Source organism: Hyla sarda, chromosome 5 (genome assembly GCF_029499605.1).
Source record: "Hyla sarda isolate aHylSar1 chromosome 5, aHylSar1.hap1, whole genome shotgun sequence".
Lineage (NCBI taxonomy): Eukaryota > Metazoa > Chordata > Amphibia > Anura > Hylidae > Hyla > Hyla sarda.
The window spans coordinates 88186378-88205064 of NC_079193.1; the positions used below are offsets into that span (position 1 = coordinate 88186378).

At 39.0% G+C, this 18687-nt stretch overlaps 1 protein-coding gene and 1 pseudogene across 11 annotated transcripts in view; one reads left to right on the forward strand and one right to left on the reverse strand.

Moving 5' to 3' along the window:
- CREB5 (cAMP responsive element binding protein 5) overlaps nt 1-18687 on the forward strand; it is a 616745-nt gene that overhangs the window by 575213 nt on the left and 22845 nt on the right. For 10 of the 11 annotated variants that reach the window (XM_056519876.1, XM_056519873.1, XM_056519872.1 and 7 more), the window contains 2 exons: nt 942-1169; nt 5271-5379. In XM_056519876.1, coding sequence (XP_056375851.1) covers nt 942-1169; nt 5271-5379 — 337 coding nt within the window. Of the gene's footprint in view, nt 1-941; nt 1170-5270; nt 5380-13179; nt 13216-18687 lie in introns of all 11 variants that reach the window. The other variant, XM_056519878.1, reaches the window with a different exon arrangement.
- LOC130274766 (small nucleolar RNA SNORA17) lies at nt 5930-6048 on the reverse strand (annotated as a pseudogene).

Sequence of the window (18687 nt, forward strand, 5' to 3'; positions counted from 1 at the left end):
ATCTGCACGTCACCCCACGTTATAGCATGGGAGTGGGCGCAGGGTGTACAGGTATGCCCTGCTTCCTTAAGAAGTAAATTTAATTTTTTTATATATTGCCTCCTTTTTTTCCAAGGCTTCCTCTGTGACCTGTGCAGAGGTCAGATGGGATGAGGAGGTGAGCTGTAAGCATTACCTATTCTGGATGGTCTGATCCTTATCTATACACTCGTGTCACTTTTACTGTAATTCTGCCTGTGAATGATAAGGGGGGGGGGGGGGACTGCTGAAAGGTTTTCTCTACAGAACAGGAAGTGACAGCCTATTATTAGCAAAATAGAAAATTAGAGGAAAAATAAAAAATTCCTAAACACTCTTTTTACCATAAAAACTTGATTTAGGTAATAGGTCATTTTCTGATGACACATTCCCTTTAAGGTGTACTAACACATTGAACTTGAGCAGCATGTGTCAACAATCGGTATCTTTTTGCAGGTCCTGCTGTTAAACTTGTGTAAGTGGTTTACTTCTCAGAGGGTCATTAAACTCTCTCTTGCTTTAGTCCTCTGAATACTGCCCAAGTGACAAATGGCCAGTGTTTCCCCCTAGGCACAGGGATAGCAATTACATTCTGGCTCCAGTGCTCAAGGAAGGGTCTAAGGGCCCAGAGCTGCAAAAAAAGACACCAGTATGAATGACACATGGTAGGTGGATGTGTCCCTATTCCAGATTTTGCATCAAGGCCCAGGAGTTCCAAGTTAAATCTCTCTGTATACAGACATCTTTTTAATATCCCGTTTCTTAATATTTCACACATATAATTTACTTATCTGTACAAATTTATAAAAATAAAGAAATAGAGCTGTCACATGAATGATGTTTTGGCTGACATTTCTAGCACCACATTTCACATGTCTGTTTTTAGTAGTGTGAGAGTCAATCCGCTTTTCTTTTTTGTCCAGCTCTCACCAGCAGCACAGCAAATGCAGCCCACTCAGACAATACAACCCCCTCAGCCCACGGGAGGCCGACGCAGAAGGGTGGTGGATGAGGATCCAGACGAGAGGCGGCGAAAGTTTCTGGAAAGGAACCGAGCAGCTGCCACTCGGTGCAGACAGAAAAGGAAGGTCTGGGTGATGTCACTGGAAAAGAAAGCAGAGGAACTCACCCAGACAAACATGCAGCTTCAGGTGTGTACTGTACAGCCTCAGAGAGCCACTGTTTATAGCCCGAGCATTTTCTGTACCACTCCATCATACACAACCTGCCTGTAAAGCAAGACACATTAGATTAATAATGAAAACACAGACATAATCTGCCCTCAAAATGATTGAGGTTCTCTTATAAAAACAACCCATATCCAAGGATGCCAAAGTGAACTTTCTGCATAAGTAAAAGCTTCATTAAGATTTATTGAAATAAGCCCACAGGTCTAGTCTATACATAACATAACTTTATTTTTCCTTTTTAATATAACATTTATCCAGCACAAGTTATTAAGGATATTGAGGTATTAAACTTTATGTCCCTTTCCTTTAAATTAATTCCTGGAAAAAAAAAAAAAACATAAACGTTCAAAGTAATGTGTAAGGAATCATATTATTTCATATAATTTCAGTCTGCTAAGATATCATGACTGTATGTTTCTCCGTTCACATTCTTATTTCCAAATCTAACAATTGAAATCCTTAAATAGATTTTACTTCTTTTTTTTTCCTTTTTGCATTAACAGGGGTACGTTATGCTTTTAATCAGTGAAAGATACCAAACAGTTTTAGATATTTATTATAGAAATGTCATTCTGTGCTTCAAAATTCCTTTAGTCCTGATGGACATGGGCTTGGGGCATAAACTCTACAGATCACTGCTTCAAGTCATAGAGAAACAGATGGCCCAGAGCTCAAAGAGTATGTTCAACATTTAATTCAATTTTAGACCTAATTTACACAATTTTGCTGGTTGTTATTGGAAAAGGTCAACTATTTTGCCAATATACACGACCCTAACACCTTAGGCTCTGTTCACATATTTATAATGTGCTTTCCATCCAAGCTTTCCAAGTTTCCAGTAAATATGGAGCACTCTATAGCACTATTCTTCCAATAAAAAGCAATCAAACCCTGACAGGAACCTAATCTATTATGAATCAAGGGACCCGTCAAGATTCACTGACATCCATCAGGATTCATTGGGATCTAGTTAAAAAAAACACATGAACATAGCCATCCTCATTGAGTTCTGTGAACAGAGCTGAGTTTCTTTGTTGCAGTGGGACAGTTTGTTTTCTCCCAGACTGAAGTTGTTCATAGAGATTTTACATAATTTTAACAATTTAGCTATAGTTCTTGTATTTATATTTATCTAATATTTTGCTACTCATACATACCGTACTCTACACATGATGATTAGTGTTGCTCACAAATATTTGCAATTCGAATATTATTCGCGAATATCGCATATTCGCTAATTCGCGAATATAGCGAATATAGCGCTATATATTCGTAATTACGAATATTCGTTTTTTTATTTATTTATTTATTTATTTATTTTTTCACAGTACACATCACAGTGATCATCCCTCTCTGCTTCCAGCTTGTGTGGTGTAAAGAATACTACTGTGTGAGACTGGCGTGCGCAAATTCGCATATGCGAAAATTCGCATATGCTAATTTTCGCATATGCGCATTTTCGCGTATGCTAATTTTGTATATGCTAATATTCACATATGTTAATTTTCGCATACGCGAATTTACGCATGTGCGAAAATAAAACGAGAATATAATGAATATGCGAATATTCGCGAATATATGACGAATATTCGTCCATATATTCGCGAATATTCGCGAATTCGAATATGGCCTATGCCGCTCAACACTAATGATGATGTTACAAGATGAAGACTTTTTGTTACCAAATTAAGGAAAGAAACCATTTGTACTTTGTACTTGGTACTTATTACATCTAAAAAAGATATACAAAAAAGTAATAAACATAAATTTGTTAGTGTCCCTAAAATCCATATATTAGGAAAGAAAATAGCAAAAAAGGAAAATCTCACCCTAACACCCCAGGGGGTGCCCATTTGCTTTACAGAAGCCCGGGGCTTTATATCAGTGCAGAAAATACAAAAACAGCATGAGTTAGGTAGGAGAATTACAGAGTTAAAATGCCCAGGGGTTATAACATAATAAAGGAATTATGCAGTCACATTTTAATGAACAATTGTATAACATTTATGCAGCTGATAAATGTACACATGTGTCCTATTACAAGGGCCTTGGTCTTAATTCACAAGTTGGCATGCTTGTAGATGTTTAGCTTTTGTTTTAGGGGTTGCAGAGTCACAGTTTACCTGCAGGTTAAAAACACACACGCTGGATGGAGTTATATCAACAGTGTGCTTCAGGCACAGATAGTATCTTCACATCTTTTGATTCTGAGTGGTTAAAGGTGAAAGGTTAAAAGCATTAACTATTGCCATATGCACCTGCAAAATGTCTACTTTAAACCACATGAAGCAACTTACTAATACATGAACAGTCTTCCAAGGGGATGAGGATGGATTGGAAAGATCATTTTACCTGTAGCACTGGCCCAACCTTGGCTCTACTACAAAGCCTAGCATGGCAGTCACCTCCATGGGTAAAGCAAGTAAACTGTAGACTAAAATTGGAATGTGTGTACATACTTTTTTTGGTAGGACTCAAAAGTGGTAGAAAGTGATGAACAAATCGACTTGAAACTAAATGGATTTGTTCTGATTTGTCCACTCAGCCACATAGACATACTGTAAAAAATACTCACCTGCTTCCTGCTCCTTTAAGTGACTAGGCCGAGGCTGACTTATTCCAATTCAGCCTCTAGGGACCATTTAGTGAGTTAGAGTTTTCCTCTGTAGCACTCTAGTGATCACTAAATGGTCACTAGAGGCCAAGGATAAAGACACCAATCTGGGCCTAGCCACACATCGGAGCATATATATATATATATATATATATATATACATATATATATATATATATATATATATATCTTGCTGCTGGCTGCAGGATTCATTCACTGATCAGGAATACAGTCAGGCATACAGTCCCTAGATTCCACATACAGGTAAAAAAAAGGTTTGCTTATATGTAAAATGCTGCCCTAAAGGGGTGGGTTGTCTGGGTAACAGAATGGTCCTACCTGTTGTGCTCCCCAGCTTTCCACTTCTGCTCCCAGGTCCTCTTCGATGCAAAGATATAAGCCATTTTGTTAAGATGCAAAAGCCCAGAGAGTGTTTCCAAGCATGGAAAGAGCCCATGTTAGGCCAGATAATGTCCTCTTCATCATCACCCCTCGGCTCTCTTGCACTAGATAAAGTGGACCTGGGCTTTTGAGCTCCATTTGCATATTAATAAAATGGCTTAAATCTCGACACTGGTAAGCACTATAGAGATAAAGAAAAAAAGAAATCCTCGGAATGATAAAAACTAGCCCCATGGGCCAATGTCTTTATTTGCACCCCTGTTTCCTTGCTGACAGGTCCACTTTAATGCATACTGTGATCATTTCCCAACCATATTATTATGGCACAATCTGGCTAATAACATGCGTTCCCTGTAGCAAACTATGAAAACAACAATTAAGAGGATTGCACTGGATATGAATTTGTAACTTGTTCTGTAATTTAAGTGGTTGATATTGTCATTTCATATAAAGCCGGTATTAGATTAAAGAACATGTTGTTATACAAAAATCAGATGAGCAGTGAATGGGACAAATGGGACTTCTTGATATTTGACATTTTATGATGGGACTTGGAGTCTTTATGATACACCCCAACTTCTTCAGTTGAAGGCAACAATCTGGAGCCTTTAAATGGTTGAATAGACACAATTTGCCTAAGAATATTAAGAAAAAAAATACCCTACAAACCCTGCAATTCAGGTTCCCCATGTTCATTATTACAATGAATTCTACATGGGAAAGCCACAGGGCTAATCCAAATCCACTAGCACATCTACGGTAGTCATCTGATTCTCAGCTTTGGATTTCTGCCACTTTTTTATTTTTTTTTATTAAATGGAAAATGTAATATCTGTGAAAAGGGTTGTAAGAGATTACAAAAAGAAACATTTTCTTCCTAGAAATCGCTATTCATGTCCATGGATTGTGTTGATAATGTCTGCTCTTACATCTTCAATTAAACTGGGAAAAATTCAAGATCAGAAACACTTCATAATTTTATAAAAATTGGATTCCGATTTTTATGTCATTCCAACTAAATCCAACTGTAATTCATTCTCTTCCAGAATGAGGTGTCCATGTTGAAAAATGAGGTAGCACAACTCAAACAGCTATTGCTAACACATAAAGACTGTCCAATAACTGCCATGCAGAAAGAATCACAAGGATACTTGAGTAAGTATTACACTATCTGTACAGAATATTTTCTGTTTATTGCCTGTGCCAATGAAAAAATGCTCTGCTCCAGTGTATTACAGAGGTATCTCCAACATACAGCATCTGCTGGAGCACCATATGACAGCACACAGAATCTTATACAAAAAAAGCCACAAAGGGATTTGTGGCCAATGTGAAGACCCCTGCACACTGCTCTGTGCTGGAGGCTTGACTACTATACATCTAGAACAAATCCTGAACATCAATCTAAATGATTTAGTTCCTAACCCCAACATGTCTCAATATTAACTAAAGCCTTATATTGGAATTAACTCCAAGCTTTAACATGAACCCAATGTATTTTCAACCCACTGCTTTCCATTGCCTATATTAGGCCTTAAAGGGGTACCCTGCGCTAAGACATCTTGTCCCCTATCCAAAGGATAGGGGATAAGATGCCTGATCGCGGGGGTCCCGCCACTGGGGACCCCCGTGATCTTCCACGCCGCACCCCGTTAGAATCAGCCCCCGGAGCGTGCTCTCTCCGGGTCTGATTACTGGCGATCACGGGGACGGAGCATATAGACGTCATGGCTCTGCCCCCGAGTGAAGTCACGCTCCGCCCCCTCAATGCAAGCCTATGGAGGGGGTGTGACAGCTGCCACGCCCCCTCCATAGGCTTGCAATAAGGGGATGGAGCATGACGTCACACGGGGAGGATCCGTGACGTCACTATGCTCTGTTCCCATGATCGCTAGTAATCAGACCCGGTGCGAACATGCTACGGGGGCTGATTCTAACGGCGTAGAAAATCACGGGGGTACCCAGCGGCAGGACCCCCGCGATCAGGCATCTTATCCCCTATCCTTTGGATAGGGGATAAGATGTCTTAGCGCCGTAGTACCCCTTTAACATAAATAGGGCTTCGCTCCTGGGTTAGAAGGCTCAATGATGCCTTGGCCAGTGTGTAGCAGAAGAGGAAGCTATGAGATGTAGGCTCTGCTTTATCTGCAGAGTATTTCATAAGCATTCACTGTTGCAAACACTTGTGGTCGCTTTGGTGCAGGCAAATGCAAATGGTGTTACAGGAAGAGTTACTTATCAACATGTGCCGTGGATTGCATGTGGTGTACAGCATTTTCATACTAGCATAAGGTGATGGGATAACACTGCAAACCTTCCTCCAAAAATTCACGTTATGTAGACCTTCTGCCTCAAAAACTGCATGCTATTGCCTTTCCCAATTCTATCAGTGTAATAAACGTCAGATGACTATTTACTTGGCTCTATATATAGCCTAGAATACTTGACCGTTATATTATTGTAAACTAGTTTTCTATCAGCATAGAAGGGCTAGTGTAATCTATATGTATCAGTCTGAGCACCATTTCAAAGTTTACAAGAAAATTATTCTACATGAAAAAAGCTAAATAAGTTTATAAACAATATTACTTAAACTGGTATTCCCATTTTACAATGCAATGGCCCTTACTTATTCTGAGCTGACCCTATTCACTTGAATGAGGCCGTACTGCAGTTCCCTAAGAGGCAACTAAGTGGGGAATGAATGTGAGAGTCCAGAGCACTGAATCAGTATTGCAGCCCCCTTATTCTTAGCATGTGTAGGGGCCTAGAGATTACATTTACACCAATCACAATGTGATCGGATATTCTATTGATACCTATTGATTAAATTGTACTTATCTGGACAGTATAAGTTATAGTCCAGAGCTGCATTCATAATTCTGCAAGCTTCAATGTTAAATCACTCAGAATTATTGATGGTTTTATTGGAGATAAATTGAGAGATTGCTTTGAGAGATTGCTTTCTGGAAAGTACAGTCCCTACAACAGGTACTGTAAAGCAATCTGATATAGAAAAATATCTATTTGGATTATAATACTGACAGCACAGCATGTAAAATACAGATAAATAAGACAAGGGCCCAGATTTATCAAACTGTGTGAGAGAGAAAATGGAGGGATTTCCCCACAACAACCAATCACAGCTCAGCTTTCACTTTACCAGAGCTCGTTAGTTGAGCTGTGATTGGTTGCTGTGGGAAAATCTCTCCATTTTCTCTCTCATACAGTTTGATAAATCTGGGCCCTTAAGGCCGTTGCAAACATACTTAACATTTGTATAGATATAATGGCCCTGATTTATCAATCAGCCTGAAACCCTGATTGTCTGGTCTTTCCCATAGCAACCAATCACAGCTCAACTTTCACTTTACCAGAGCTTGTTAAGATTAGAAAGCTAAGCTGTGATTGGTTGCTGTGGGGAAAAAACAGACAATTATGGTTTCAGGCTGATTGATAAATCCCCCTCAATATATTTATATATAAATATAAACTTTGAAATGGTGTTCAATGGTTGACATACATTTTCAATATTAACCTGTTAGAATGGCAGTGCTTGTCCTATGCTCTCTAGAGATGAGCGAACTTACAGTAAATTCGATTTGTCACGAACTTCTCAGCTCGGCAGTTGATGACTTTTCCTGCATAAATTAGTTCAGCTTTCCGGTGCTCCCATGGGCTGGAAAAGGTGGATACAGTCCTAGGAGACTCTTTCCTAGGACTGTATCCACCTTTTCCAGCCCACCGGAGCACCGGAAAGCTGAACTAATTTATGCAGGAAAAGTCAGCAACCGCCGAGCTGAGAAGTTTGTGACGAATCAAATTTACAGTAAGTTCGCTCATCTCTAATGCTCTCTCTCTGCCATTCAAAAGTACTCCTACAGCTTGTACAGGGAAACAAACCAGGAGTCATGTATCAAAATTAAATTTGCATGACACTGTATTTTCTTTTAAAATATTATAAAAAAAATCTTGGTACTAGTATTGATATATATAAATTTTTTATATGGTATGAGGCTGCTATAAAAAAAGATTCTTACCTGGGTCCCCCCCCGCAGCCCCTGCTGTGATGTCTTCTGGTCCCTGCTCATCGCTGTGTTTGCTACTTCAAAGGCAGGACACCATTGTGGCCAGTGATTGATGGCCAGTGATTGCATGAGGTGTCCATCATTGCTGATACCAGTCCATCTGGAAAGAAGCTATCAGAGCAACAGTGACCAGAAGATGTCACAGCAAGAGCTGTGGGAGATGTCAAAGCAGGAGCTGAATGGATCCAGAAGGGTAAATATGTATTTTTTATAATGATACAGCAGACTCAGAACCATATAATTATTTTTTATATATATCCGGAATACTTAAAAAAAAAAAAAAAAAAATATATATATATATATATATATATATATATATATATATATAAATATATATATATATATATATATATTAGTATGGAGCACATTCCATACACCATAACATCTAATACAACTGCACAATTGTCTATTGTTTACCAAAATTGATACATGAACCCCAATAAATCTGAAGTTTGGAGTGTTTCCCCAGATGACATTTGCTGCATTCATTTTAGTAGAGTGCGTCTCCTCCACAGCAACAGGCATGTAAAGGGTTTCCTTAAAAGATTATACTAAGAACATGTTCAGACAGCTGTAATAGACCTATATTTAAGTATCCATATTTTTACAATACTGGACCTCCTGTAGTGCTACTGAACACCCATCTTTGCTGATCTAAGTTTAGTTCAGTGGCATTGTAGGAGCTCCAAGTATTTTTGGTTATATGGGCAATACAAAGCAGCTACATTAAGACCAGCAAGATTTTACTTTGACATCATGATTTTTTTTTCTAATTCTCTTTAATCTGCTTTCCTGCTTCCTGTGCAAGAATGTCGAAGCATGACATCACAAACAGGTGTCTAACTGCTTAGAGTCGGTGTGCTCCCTATTCCCTATTTATTGGATGGAGTTCACCATCATACACATCATACAAATTTGATTTTGCTCATTTACTAACAGTCAAAAGTAATTGGATTAGTCCTGTGTTCTGTTTTTATTTCCAATTTTACACAATTCTTGTTCACTGTTTCCTTATAAGCATGTATGTGCTAGAATTTGCTCTGTTCTTTCTATATTAAGCTATTAAAATAGTCATATACCCATGGATGCTCATATGATGACTTTTTGGCCAGACACATTATTATTATTATTGACTACAATAGGGACACTATATTATAATTTAAAAATCTGTATTTATTCAGTTTCAAAAGACAGATCCAAGATATGAGTCTATTTTGATACTTAGTTTGAGCCTTCAGTCAGTAGTATACTTTGGGAAATCCTTCAGATGAATACCCACAATAAAAGGCTCAAATAAAGGAAGACTGACTTTTATGATGTAACTATACATACATAGATTAGCATATGCTGCCCATAGAATGCCATAATGAAGAAAACAAAATTATAATGCACATTTTTTTTTCTCCAATTCCTTTATCACCTAAACATAACTGTATGCCAACATACATCTTGCTGTATGTCAGTATGACACTATTTTAGAATACATCGGATGAATGGAACCCTATGAATATGTTCTGCATATGCACCAAGAGCTTTTATAATGCATGCACCTCAAGTATTCACAAATTTTATACTAAATATTACATTTTTATTTTTTTAATGCCAAACATTACGCAATACATATTTACTTACATAACCTGTTTGAACCTTTCCCTCTAAAATTTAAATTATTAAGAAATCCTTTTTCTGTAAAGATGATAAAAAAAAAAAATGTATTGAACTTTATCTTACTTGTATGTCTTTCAATGGAAGTCAGGTGACAACCAATATAATAAACATTATAGCTTCTACAATGTTGTCACACAACTTTCCCAGATTTATGATTGGTAAATATTCCTGTGTGCGCTGTATACAACTTAAACGGGTACTCTGGTGAAAACCTTTTTTCTTTTAAATCAACTGGTGGCAGAAAGTTAAACATATTTGTAAATTACTTCTATTAAAAAATCTTAATCCTTCCTGTACTTAGTAGCTGCTGAATGCTACAGAGGAAATTCTTTTCTTTTTGGAATGCTCTCTGATGATATCACAAGCACAGTTCTCTCTGCTATTGTTATTATAATAATAATAGCGCTTTATTTATTGTTGTCCTTAGCGGGATTTGAACCCAAGTCCCCAGCACTGCAAGGCAGCAGTGCTAACCACTGAGCCACCATGCTGCCCTTAGCATACATCTCCTATGCATGGTTGCTTATATGGACAGAGATGTCAGCAGAGAGCACTGTGCTCGTGATGTCATCAGTGTTCCAAAAAGAAAGGAATTTCCTCTGTAGCATTCAGCAGCTAATAAGTACTGGAAGGATTAAGATTTTTTTAATAGAAGTAATTTACAAATATGTTTAACTTTCTGCCACCAGTTGATTTAAAAGAAAAAAGGTTTTCACCGGAGTACCCCTTTAATGCACAAGGTAGAGCCTATAGCTATGTGCACACACATTATTTGTTCCCTTATGTTCCCAGAAGCACACAGAGTCCCTACTGCTCTGCACCATCAAACTGTAGGGAAGCTATGCACCATTGTAGTGTCCCTCTATGTAATTGTAGAGATAGATATTTTCTGCTGAGAGGTGATGCTTTTAACAGAGAATACCTTTGTTATATGGTATGTGATGAAGCATGTTAAATATGAAGCACACATAAGTACAGTAAAGTACAGCATCATTCTATTTTAGTGTATATTAACCATGAAGGGATATTCTGATGATTAATTTTTTTTATATTATGCTGGGGTTAAAAAACTACAAAAAACTATATTAACCTACCCTGGTCCCCTGCAGCTATTGTTGCAACTCCTTTTGATTCCCTGCAGCTCATCTCTCATCACAGAAGCAGGACCTGCCCGGTCAGCCAATCACTATCCAAGGCCAACCGCTGTGGTCAAAGATTGGCTAAGTGAGCAGGTCATGCTTCTGCTTTTTAGACGAGATGCTGAAAAAAGAGACAAGCAGCGAGGGACAGGAAGGTGCCGCAACATGAGCTGCAGTGGACTGGAGTTGTTAAAGGAGATAACCAGGATTGCAAGACTTATCCCCTATCTTAAGGATAGGGGATACGTTTTTGGACCCCCCCCGCGATCTCCCAAACAGGGCCCGGCCTGCATGCGAGAAGGGGGCGTGTCGAGCACTGCACAAAGCGGCAGCCGACACGCCCTGAAGCAGCAGCTGACACGATTTGTCAATACAAATCTATTGGAGAGCCAGAGCGCTGCCTTCGACAATCTCCGGCTCTGCCATAGTGCTGTATTGAGGGGTGGTCGACACGCGCAGTGGTCAACACTCGCTCTCTGGCCGTAGAGCCGGGGCCCTGTACTTGAGATTGCGGGGGGGTCCCATCCCAGGTTGGGGATACGTTTTTTAATCCAGTTTATCTCCTTTAAGTATCACTGCTTTTTTCACTGAAATACCCCAGGTGATTGTCCAAAGGTAAGAGATTGCAGCAGCTGCAGGAAATGTTATAAAAAAAAATAACAAACATAACAAACCTGTTAAAAGGGTATGCCCATTTAAAGAATTCATGACATGTGAACAGAATATGTCATAAACATCTGATAGATGCGGACCCCACCTTTGGGACCCACATCTGCTTCAAGATCAAGGGTCCCCAACCACCTCTGGCCTATTCACATCTACAGAAAGTGATTGTTTGTTTTACATTATTTGTGTAACTCCTTTTAATGTTAACAGCAAAGAACCACATGCTACGCTGTTTACACTGCTGCCATAAAAGTCAATGGGGGAGATTTATCAAAACCTGTCCAGACGAAAAGTTGCTGAGTTGCCCATAGCAACCAATCAGATCACTTCTTTAATTTTTCAGAGGCCTTTTCAAAAATGAGAGAAGCGATCTGATTGGTTGCTATGGGCAACTCAGCAACTTTTCCTCTGGACAGGTTTTGATAAATCTCCCCCCCAATGAGCCTATTTGACTGTATTCGGTTTCCTGACCACAACCTGGCAGTCACAACCAGGCCAGAGGGGGCTGGGGGGCTCTTAAAACCAAATCTGGTTCATGTGTCAGAGGTAGGACCCATATCTGTCCAACATTTATGGCATATCCTGTCATATACCACTTTAAGTTCCCTGCCTCTCCAGTGATAATGCTTCAGTTGTCGCCACTGGTCTCTGTTCCCTGGAGCAATGACATACCATACATGCCGAGACTGTTGCAGCCAATCCCTGGCCTCCATCATGGTTACGGGCCATACATACTAGCATCACCAATGAAGTCAGTGAATGACTGCAACAGTCACAAACATATACAATACATATTGCTCATGGAAAATAAGCAAAGACTGTAGTATTGGTGCTGGAGTGGCAAGGGATTTAACAGGTAAGTAGTGTTTGTTTGATTTAGATTTTTATGAAATTCCCTGTAGCTTTTATCATTTCTTCATTTCTCAGACAACTCTTAGGAATTTGGGAAAATTTGGTGACAACTCTGATGGGAGGTATAATAGCGGCCATATTGGTTGTCATGTCTGTGGTTAATTCTACTGTGGGGCATACTGTACTGTTTCAGCCACCAGCATAGCTTACTGAATATACTGGGACTTTGAGTTTTGTATCTGATTTGTATCAGTTTTATTACCAGTAAAGTGTTCTGTAATAGCTTTGTACATTTCTTTAATACCTCCTGTTGTGTATGTATGTCTTATGACTACATAATGGCTTTCACACATATTTTCACATAATGGCTTTCACACTATATTTTCTCAGTAGTTCTCCAATCACATCTTTTATTTTATTTTTTCTAAACCTGGAGTGTATGATGTCATCTTTGGCCTTCTTGCAAGCTTTATTTAAGGTAACAAGCAAAGGTGCAGGAGAGCTGCTTAAAGCATTTAAAATGAATTTTCCATTTTATGCAGGATGAGTACTGCTACTCAAAAGCTGCCCAGTGCATGGTAAGTTCAGTTTCTTTTAAAGATACAGCACATGTCCTTTATAAAGCCTTGGTCTACCCATTATAGATAATGTTGTGACTGCACAGAAATGAAACCTATAACAGATACATTAATCCCCTTAATATGGAGGCATTTACATTAAAGGGATATTCCAGGAAAAAACCTTTTTTTTTTTTTTATATATCAACTGGTCCAGATAGTTAAACAGATTTGTAAATTACTTCTGTTAAAAAGTATTAATCCTTTCAATAATTATCAGCTGCTGAAGTAGAGTTGTTCTTTTCTGTCTGGCAACAGTGCTCTCTGCTGACATCTCTGCTTGTCTCGAGAACTGCACAGAGTAGAAGAGGTTTGCTATGGGCATTTGCTTCTACTCTGGACAGTTCCCGAGACACGTGTCATCAGGGAGCACTTAGACAGAAAAGAACAACTCAACTTCAGCAGCTCATAAGTACTGAAAGGATTTCGATTTTTTTTATTGGAAATAATTTACAAATCTGTTTAACTTTCTGGCACCAGTTGATTAAAAAATAATAATAATTGTTTTACACCAGAGTACCCCTTTAAGTATCAAATAATTAATGTAAACAATTGATTCCCAGTTGATATATATAAAAAAAAAAAAATTCCCTGGATAACCCCTTTAATATTAGGTTGACAGTAATACTTCATATGACATATTGTGTGTCAAATGAAAGGTAATTTTCATGCATAATAAAGGGGTACTCTGGTGGAAAACATTTTTTTTTAAATCAACTGGTGCCAGAAAGTTAAACAGATTTGTAAATTACTTCCAGTAATTATCAGCTGCTGTATGTTCCAGAGGAAGTTGTATTTTTTTCTGGAGTTCTTTTCAGTCTGACCACAGCGCTCTCTTCTGTCACCTCTGTCCATGTCAGGGACTGTCCAGAGCAGGATAGGTTTGCTATGGGGATTTGCTTGTACTCTGGACAGTTCCTGACATGGACAGAGGTGTCAGCAGAGAGCACTGTTGTCAGACTGGAAAGAATTCCAGAAAGAAATACAACTTCCTGTGGAGCATACATCAGCTGATAAGTACTGGAAGGGTTAAGATTTTTAAATAGAAGTAATTTACAAATCTGTTTAACTTTCTGGCACCAGTTGATTAAAAAATAATAATAATAATAATAATAATTGTTTTACACCAGAGTACCCCTTTAAGTATCAAAGAATTAAAGTAAACAATTGATTCCCTTTAAATTTAATTTTCTATTTTTGACAACATTTTCTTATACCTTATGAGAGACTTCTGACTTACTTGAGAGGGATCCTCTGTTGAGTAGTCTCATCTCTTGATTAGAGTGAAGGTTGGATTTTAGTAACCTCTTTCACTCTCGAGGACCTTTCCTATCCTGTATTACACAGACATCCTATTAAATATTAATGTGCACTGTGTAATGCTTCATTCCACCTGTCGTGGCACTACAAGGAAATTGATCACTCACAGCAAAGTCTAGTAATTTTGAAAATCATTTTGTTGCACTGACACATGCAGCATAAAGGAGTTGTCTGCTTTAAAAAAATAAAAAATAAAAAAAACATTGTCCATTAGCCTATTAAATGATTTGAAGTTAAATGGGCGCTCTCATTAAAACTCATTTTTGCTATTGCACTCCTTATGGTAAATAAAAAATATTTCTAATATACTTTGGTTAAAAAAAATGAAGTTTTCTGTTTTATTTGTGCTTAAAAAAGCTCAAGAGCACATTTTCCCCCATCTTATACACAGACTTAGGACCGAGGCCCAAACACAGGAAGTGCAGTCTGGAGTGCGTAGGGGGTGGTTAACCAACAGCATATGACAGTTAAAGAGTAGCTTCCACCATCCTTTTTTTTTTTCTGTCCCTGCCTATTGCCCATCAATCCCTAACCCCCTCTCTGCCTTACTTTTTTTTTTTACTAGATTAAAAATGCCCTTTTGTCTGCCTGGTAGTGTGCTACTAGGAAGTTATGGCCATGGAAGTTATGGCCATGGCCGCGGCGCTGCCCCGTTCCCTCCCCCCCCCCTTGTGTTTAAAACCCTGAACCCCTCGCTCCACCCGTGTTGAGAACCCCGGACCCCACTCTCCCCCAACCCCTGTGTTGAAAACCCCGAACCCCGCTCTCCCCAAGACATACCCTAGTGCAGAGTTCTGAAGCAGCAGCTTGTAAATGCCGGGAGACGGGGCCGGTGTGTGAGGCCAGGGAGCCAATGCGCTCTCAGCGCTCGCTCCCGCCTGTCTGATTGACAGGCAGGGAGCGAGCGCAGGCTGAATGAATTAGGACCGATTGCCCGGCCGGCATCGGTCCGAATTCAAGCGTGACATCATGCCAGCCTGCAGCCGGCCACTAGGAGGGAGACCCCTAGTGGTTGGTTTTCAAAATTAAAATAAACTATCTAAAAAAAAATAAAAAATAATGGATCTATATTAGAGATATGTTGTAGTACATAAGTACTACAACATATAAAAAAAAAAAAAGTTTTGTGACAGTGCCCATTTAAGTGTGAGATGAGCTATTATTGGATGAGGCTGGACACCCCCCCCCCCCCCCTTCAACACTCCAGGCTGCATCTTCTGTGTGTTTGGACCTCAGTCCTAAGTCTGTGTATAAGATGGGGGAGAATGTGCTCTTGAGCTTTTTTAAGCACAAATAAAACATAGAAAACTTCTTTTTTTTTAAATAAATTATATTAGAAATATTTTTTATTTACCATAAGGAGTGCAGTAGCAAAAATTTATTTCAATGAGAGTTACCCTTTAAAGTTTACCCGCCACTTAAAAAGTTTGACACGTCTCTGTCAAAAGTATTGTTTTTGATAGGTCGGGGCCTCAGTGCTGACCTCCAACGATCAAGAGAACAAGTGTAGATTACTTTCCAGCTCATAGTGATCTATGTCTTCCTGCTGCATTATAGGTTTATAGGGCAGCGAGACAAAAATCTATGAGAGCCATGGAGTAAAGCTGTCACGCTCTTATCCCCGTTCCCTCTCCTGATCGGTTGAGGTAAACGTGGTAAACGTTTTTAAGTGACAGGTACATTTTAGTAAAAAGTTCTGAGGTTGTCTCTTTCTGGAGGACCAATGTGTCTTTTCTCTACACAGACAGGTGCAACTGAGAATTGTTGTAAGAAATCTCTAATCTGTAAATCTATTTACTATGTGTATACATTGCTGTTGTTATACCAACGACTAGATGTAGATCTAGATTTTATTCATTGTATTATGGTAATATAGTTGTATTTTATTTATATTATAATATATTTTTATGTGATTAATTATACAGTATGATAACATAAAAATGTATTGAAACAATACATGTACTTTAAGGCTTCATTTTCATTAATATACAGTTCTAAAACTGTAACTGTTTAAGATATATATTATTAATAGTTAACTCATTATGGCATCATATATTCCAGTGCTCTCTTCCAAAACAGAACTGGCTGAAAGTCTATATTGTATATTAAGCTATATACAGTGGGGCAAAAAAGTATTTAGTCAGCCACCAATTGTGAAAGTTCTCCCACTTCCGGAGATGGGAGATGCCTGTAATTTTCATCATAGGTAAACCTCAACTATGAGAGACATAGTGAGAAAAAAAAATCCATGAAATCACATTGTCTGATTTTTAAAGAATTTATTTGCAAATTATGGTGGAAAATATGTATTTGCTCACCTACAAACAAGCAATATTTCTAGCTCTCACAGACCTGTAACTTCTTAAGTCTCCTCTGTCCTCCACTCATTACCTGTATTAATGGCACCTGTTTGAACTTGTCATCAGTATAAAATACACCTGTCCACAACCTCAAACAGTCACACTCCAAACTCTACCATGGCCAAGACCAAAGAGCTGTCGAAGAACACCAGAAACAAAATTGTAGATATGCACCAGGCTGCGAAGATTGAATCTGCAATAGGCAAGCAGCTTGGTGTGAAGAAATCAACTGTGGGAGCAATTATTAGAAAATGGAAGACATACAAGACCACTGATAATCTCACGCGATCTGGGGCTCCACACAAGAGCTCACCCCGTGGTGTCAAAATGATCACATGAACGGTGAGCACAAATCCCAGAACCACACGGGGGACCTAGTGAATGACCTGCAGAGAGCTGGGACCAATGTAACAAAGGCTACCATCAGTAACCCACTACACCGCCAGGGACACAAATCATGTAGTGCCAGACGTGTCCCCTACTTAAGCCAGTACATGTCCGGGCCCGTCTGAAGTTTGCTAGAAAGCATTTGGATGATCCAGAAGAGTATTAGGAGAATAATAATGTGATAAGGCCTGTTGAAGCGCAAAGTATCGCGAGAAATGGACCGTAGCCTGTAAAACATCCCTGCATGAGCGTCTGCCGCACTGATGTACCATTCTGAATAAATCCACACAAGCATCAAAATCGTGAGTGCCCAGTGTATTTTCTTTCTTTTGGCGGAGTTTTTGTTGGAATTGGACTGCATCTACATTGCACTGTGAGCACCATTGGACAGTTGTGTGAACGGAATTGCTACTAGTGGAAGCGGCAAAGGTCTGATGTGGAGTGCTTGAGCCAGGCAGTGCCGGGCAGCTGTGCGTGGATTAGTAGTATTAGGAGAATGTCATATGCTCAGATGAAACCAAGTAGAACTTTTTGGTAAAAACTCAACTCGTCGTGTTTGGAGGAGAAAGAATGCTGAGTTGCATCCAAAGAACACCATATCTACTGTAAAGCATGGGGGTGGAAACATCATGCTTTGGGGCATTTTTCTGGTAAGGGACCCAGATTACTGATCCGTGTAAAGGAAAGAATGAATGGGGCCACATTTTGAGTGAAAACCTCCTTCCATCAGCAAGGGCATTGAAGATGAAACATGGCTGGGTCTTTCAACATGACAATGATCCCAAACACCACCCGGGCAACAAAGGAGTGGCTTCGTAAGAAACATTTCAAGGTCCTTGAGTGGTCTAGTCTCCAGATCTCAACCCCATAGAAAACATTTGGAGGGAGTTGGAAGTCCGTGTTGCCCAGCGACAGCCCCAAAACATCACTGCTCTAGAGAAGATCTGCATGGAGGAATGGGCCAAAATAAGAAATTACAGGTCTGTGAGAGCCAGAAATCTTGCTTGTTTGTAGGTGACCAAATACTTATTTTCCACCATAATTTGCAAATAAATTCTTTAAAAATCAGACAATGTGATTTTATAGATTTTTTTCTCTCTCATTATGTCTCTCATAGTTGAGGTATACATATGATGAAAATTACAGGCCTCACTCATCTTTTTAAGTGGGAGAACTTGGTGTCTGACTAAGTACTTTTTTGCCCCACTGTATCTGTTCACTACACTTTAAATGATATTAAGATATAGTCATGCAGAGAGGACCTGTGAATCTTCTGCTGTTTTATTAGCACCCTATACTCCATAGTATTCGCTTGCAGGGATAATATCTATCATTACAGAGATTAGGAACATTTAAGTAATTGAGC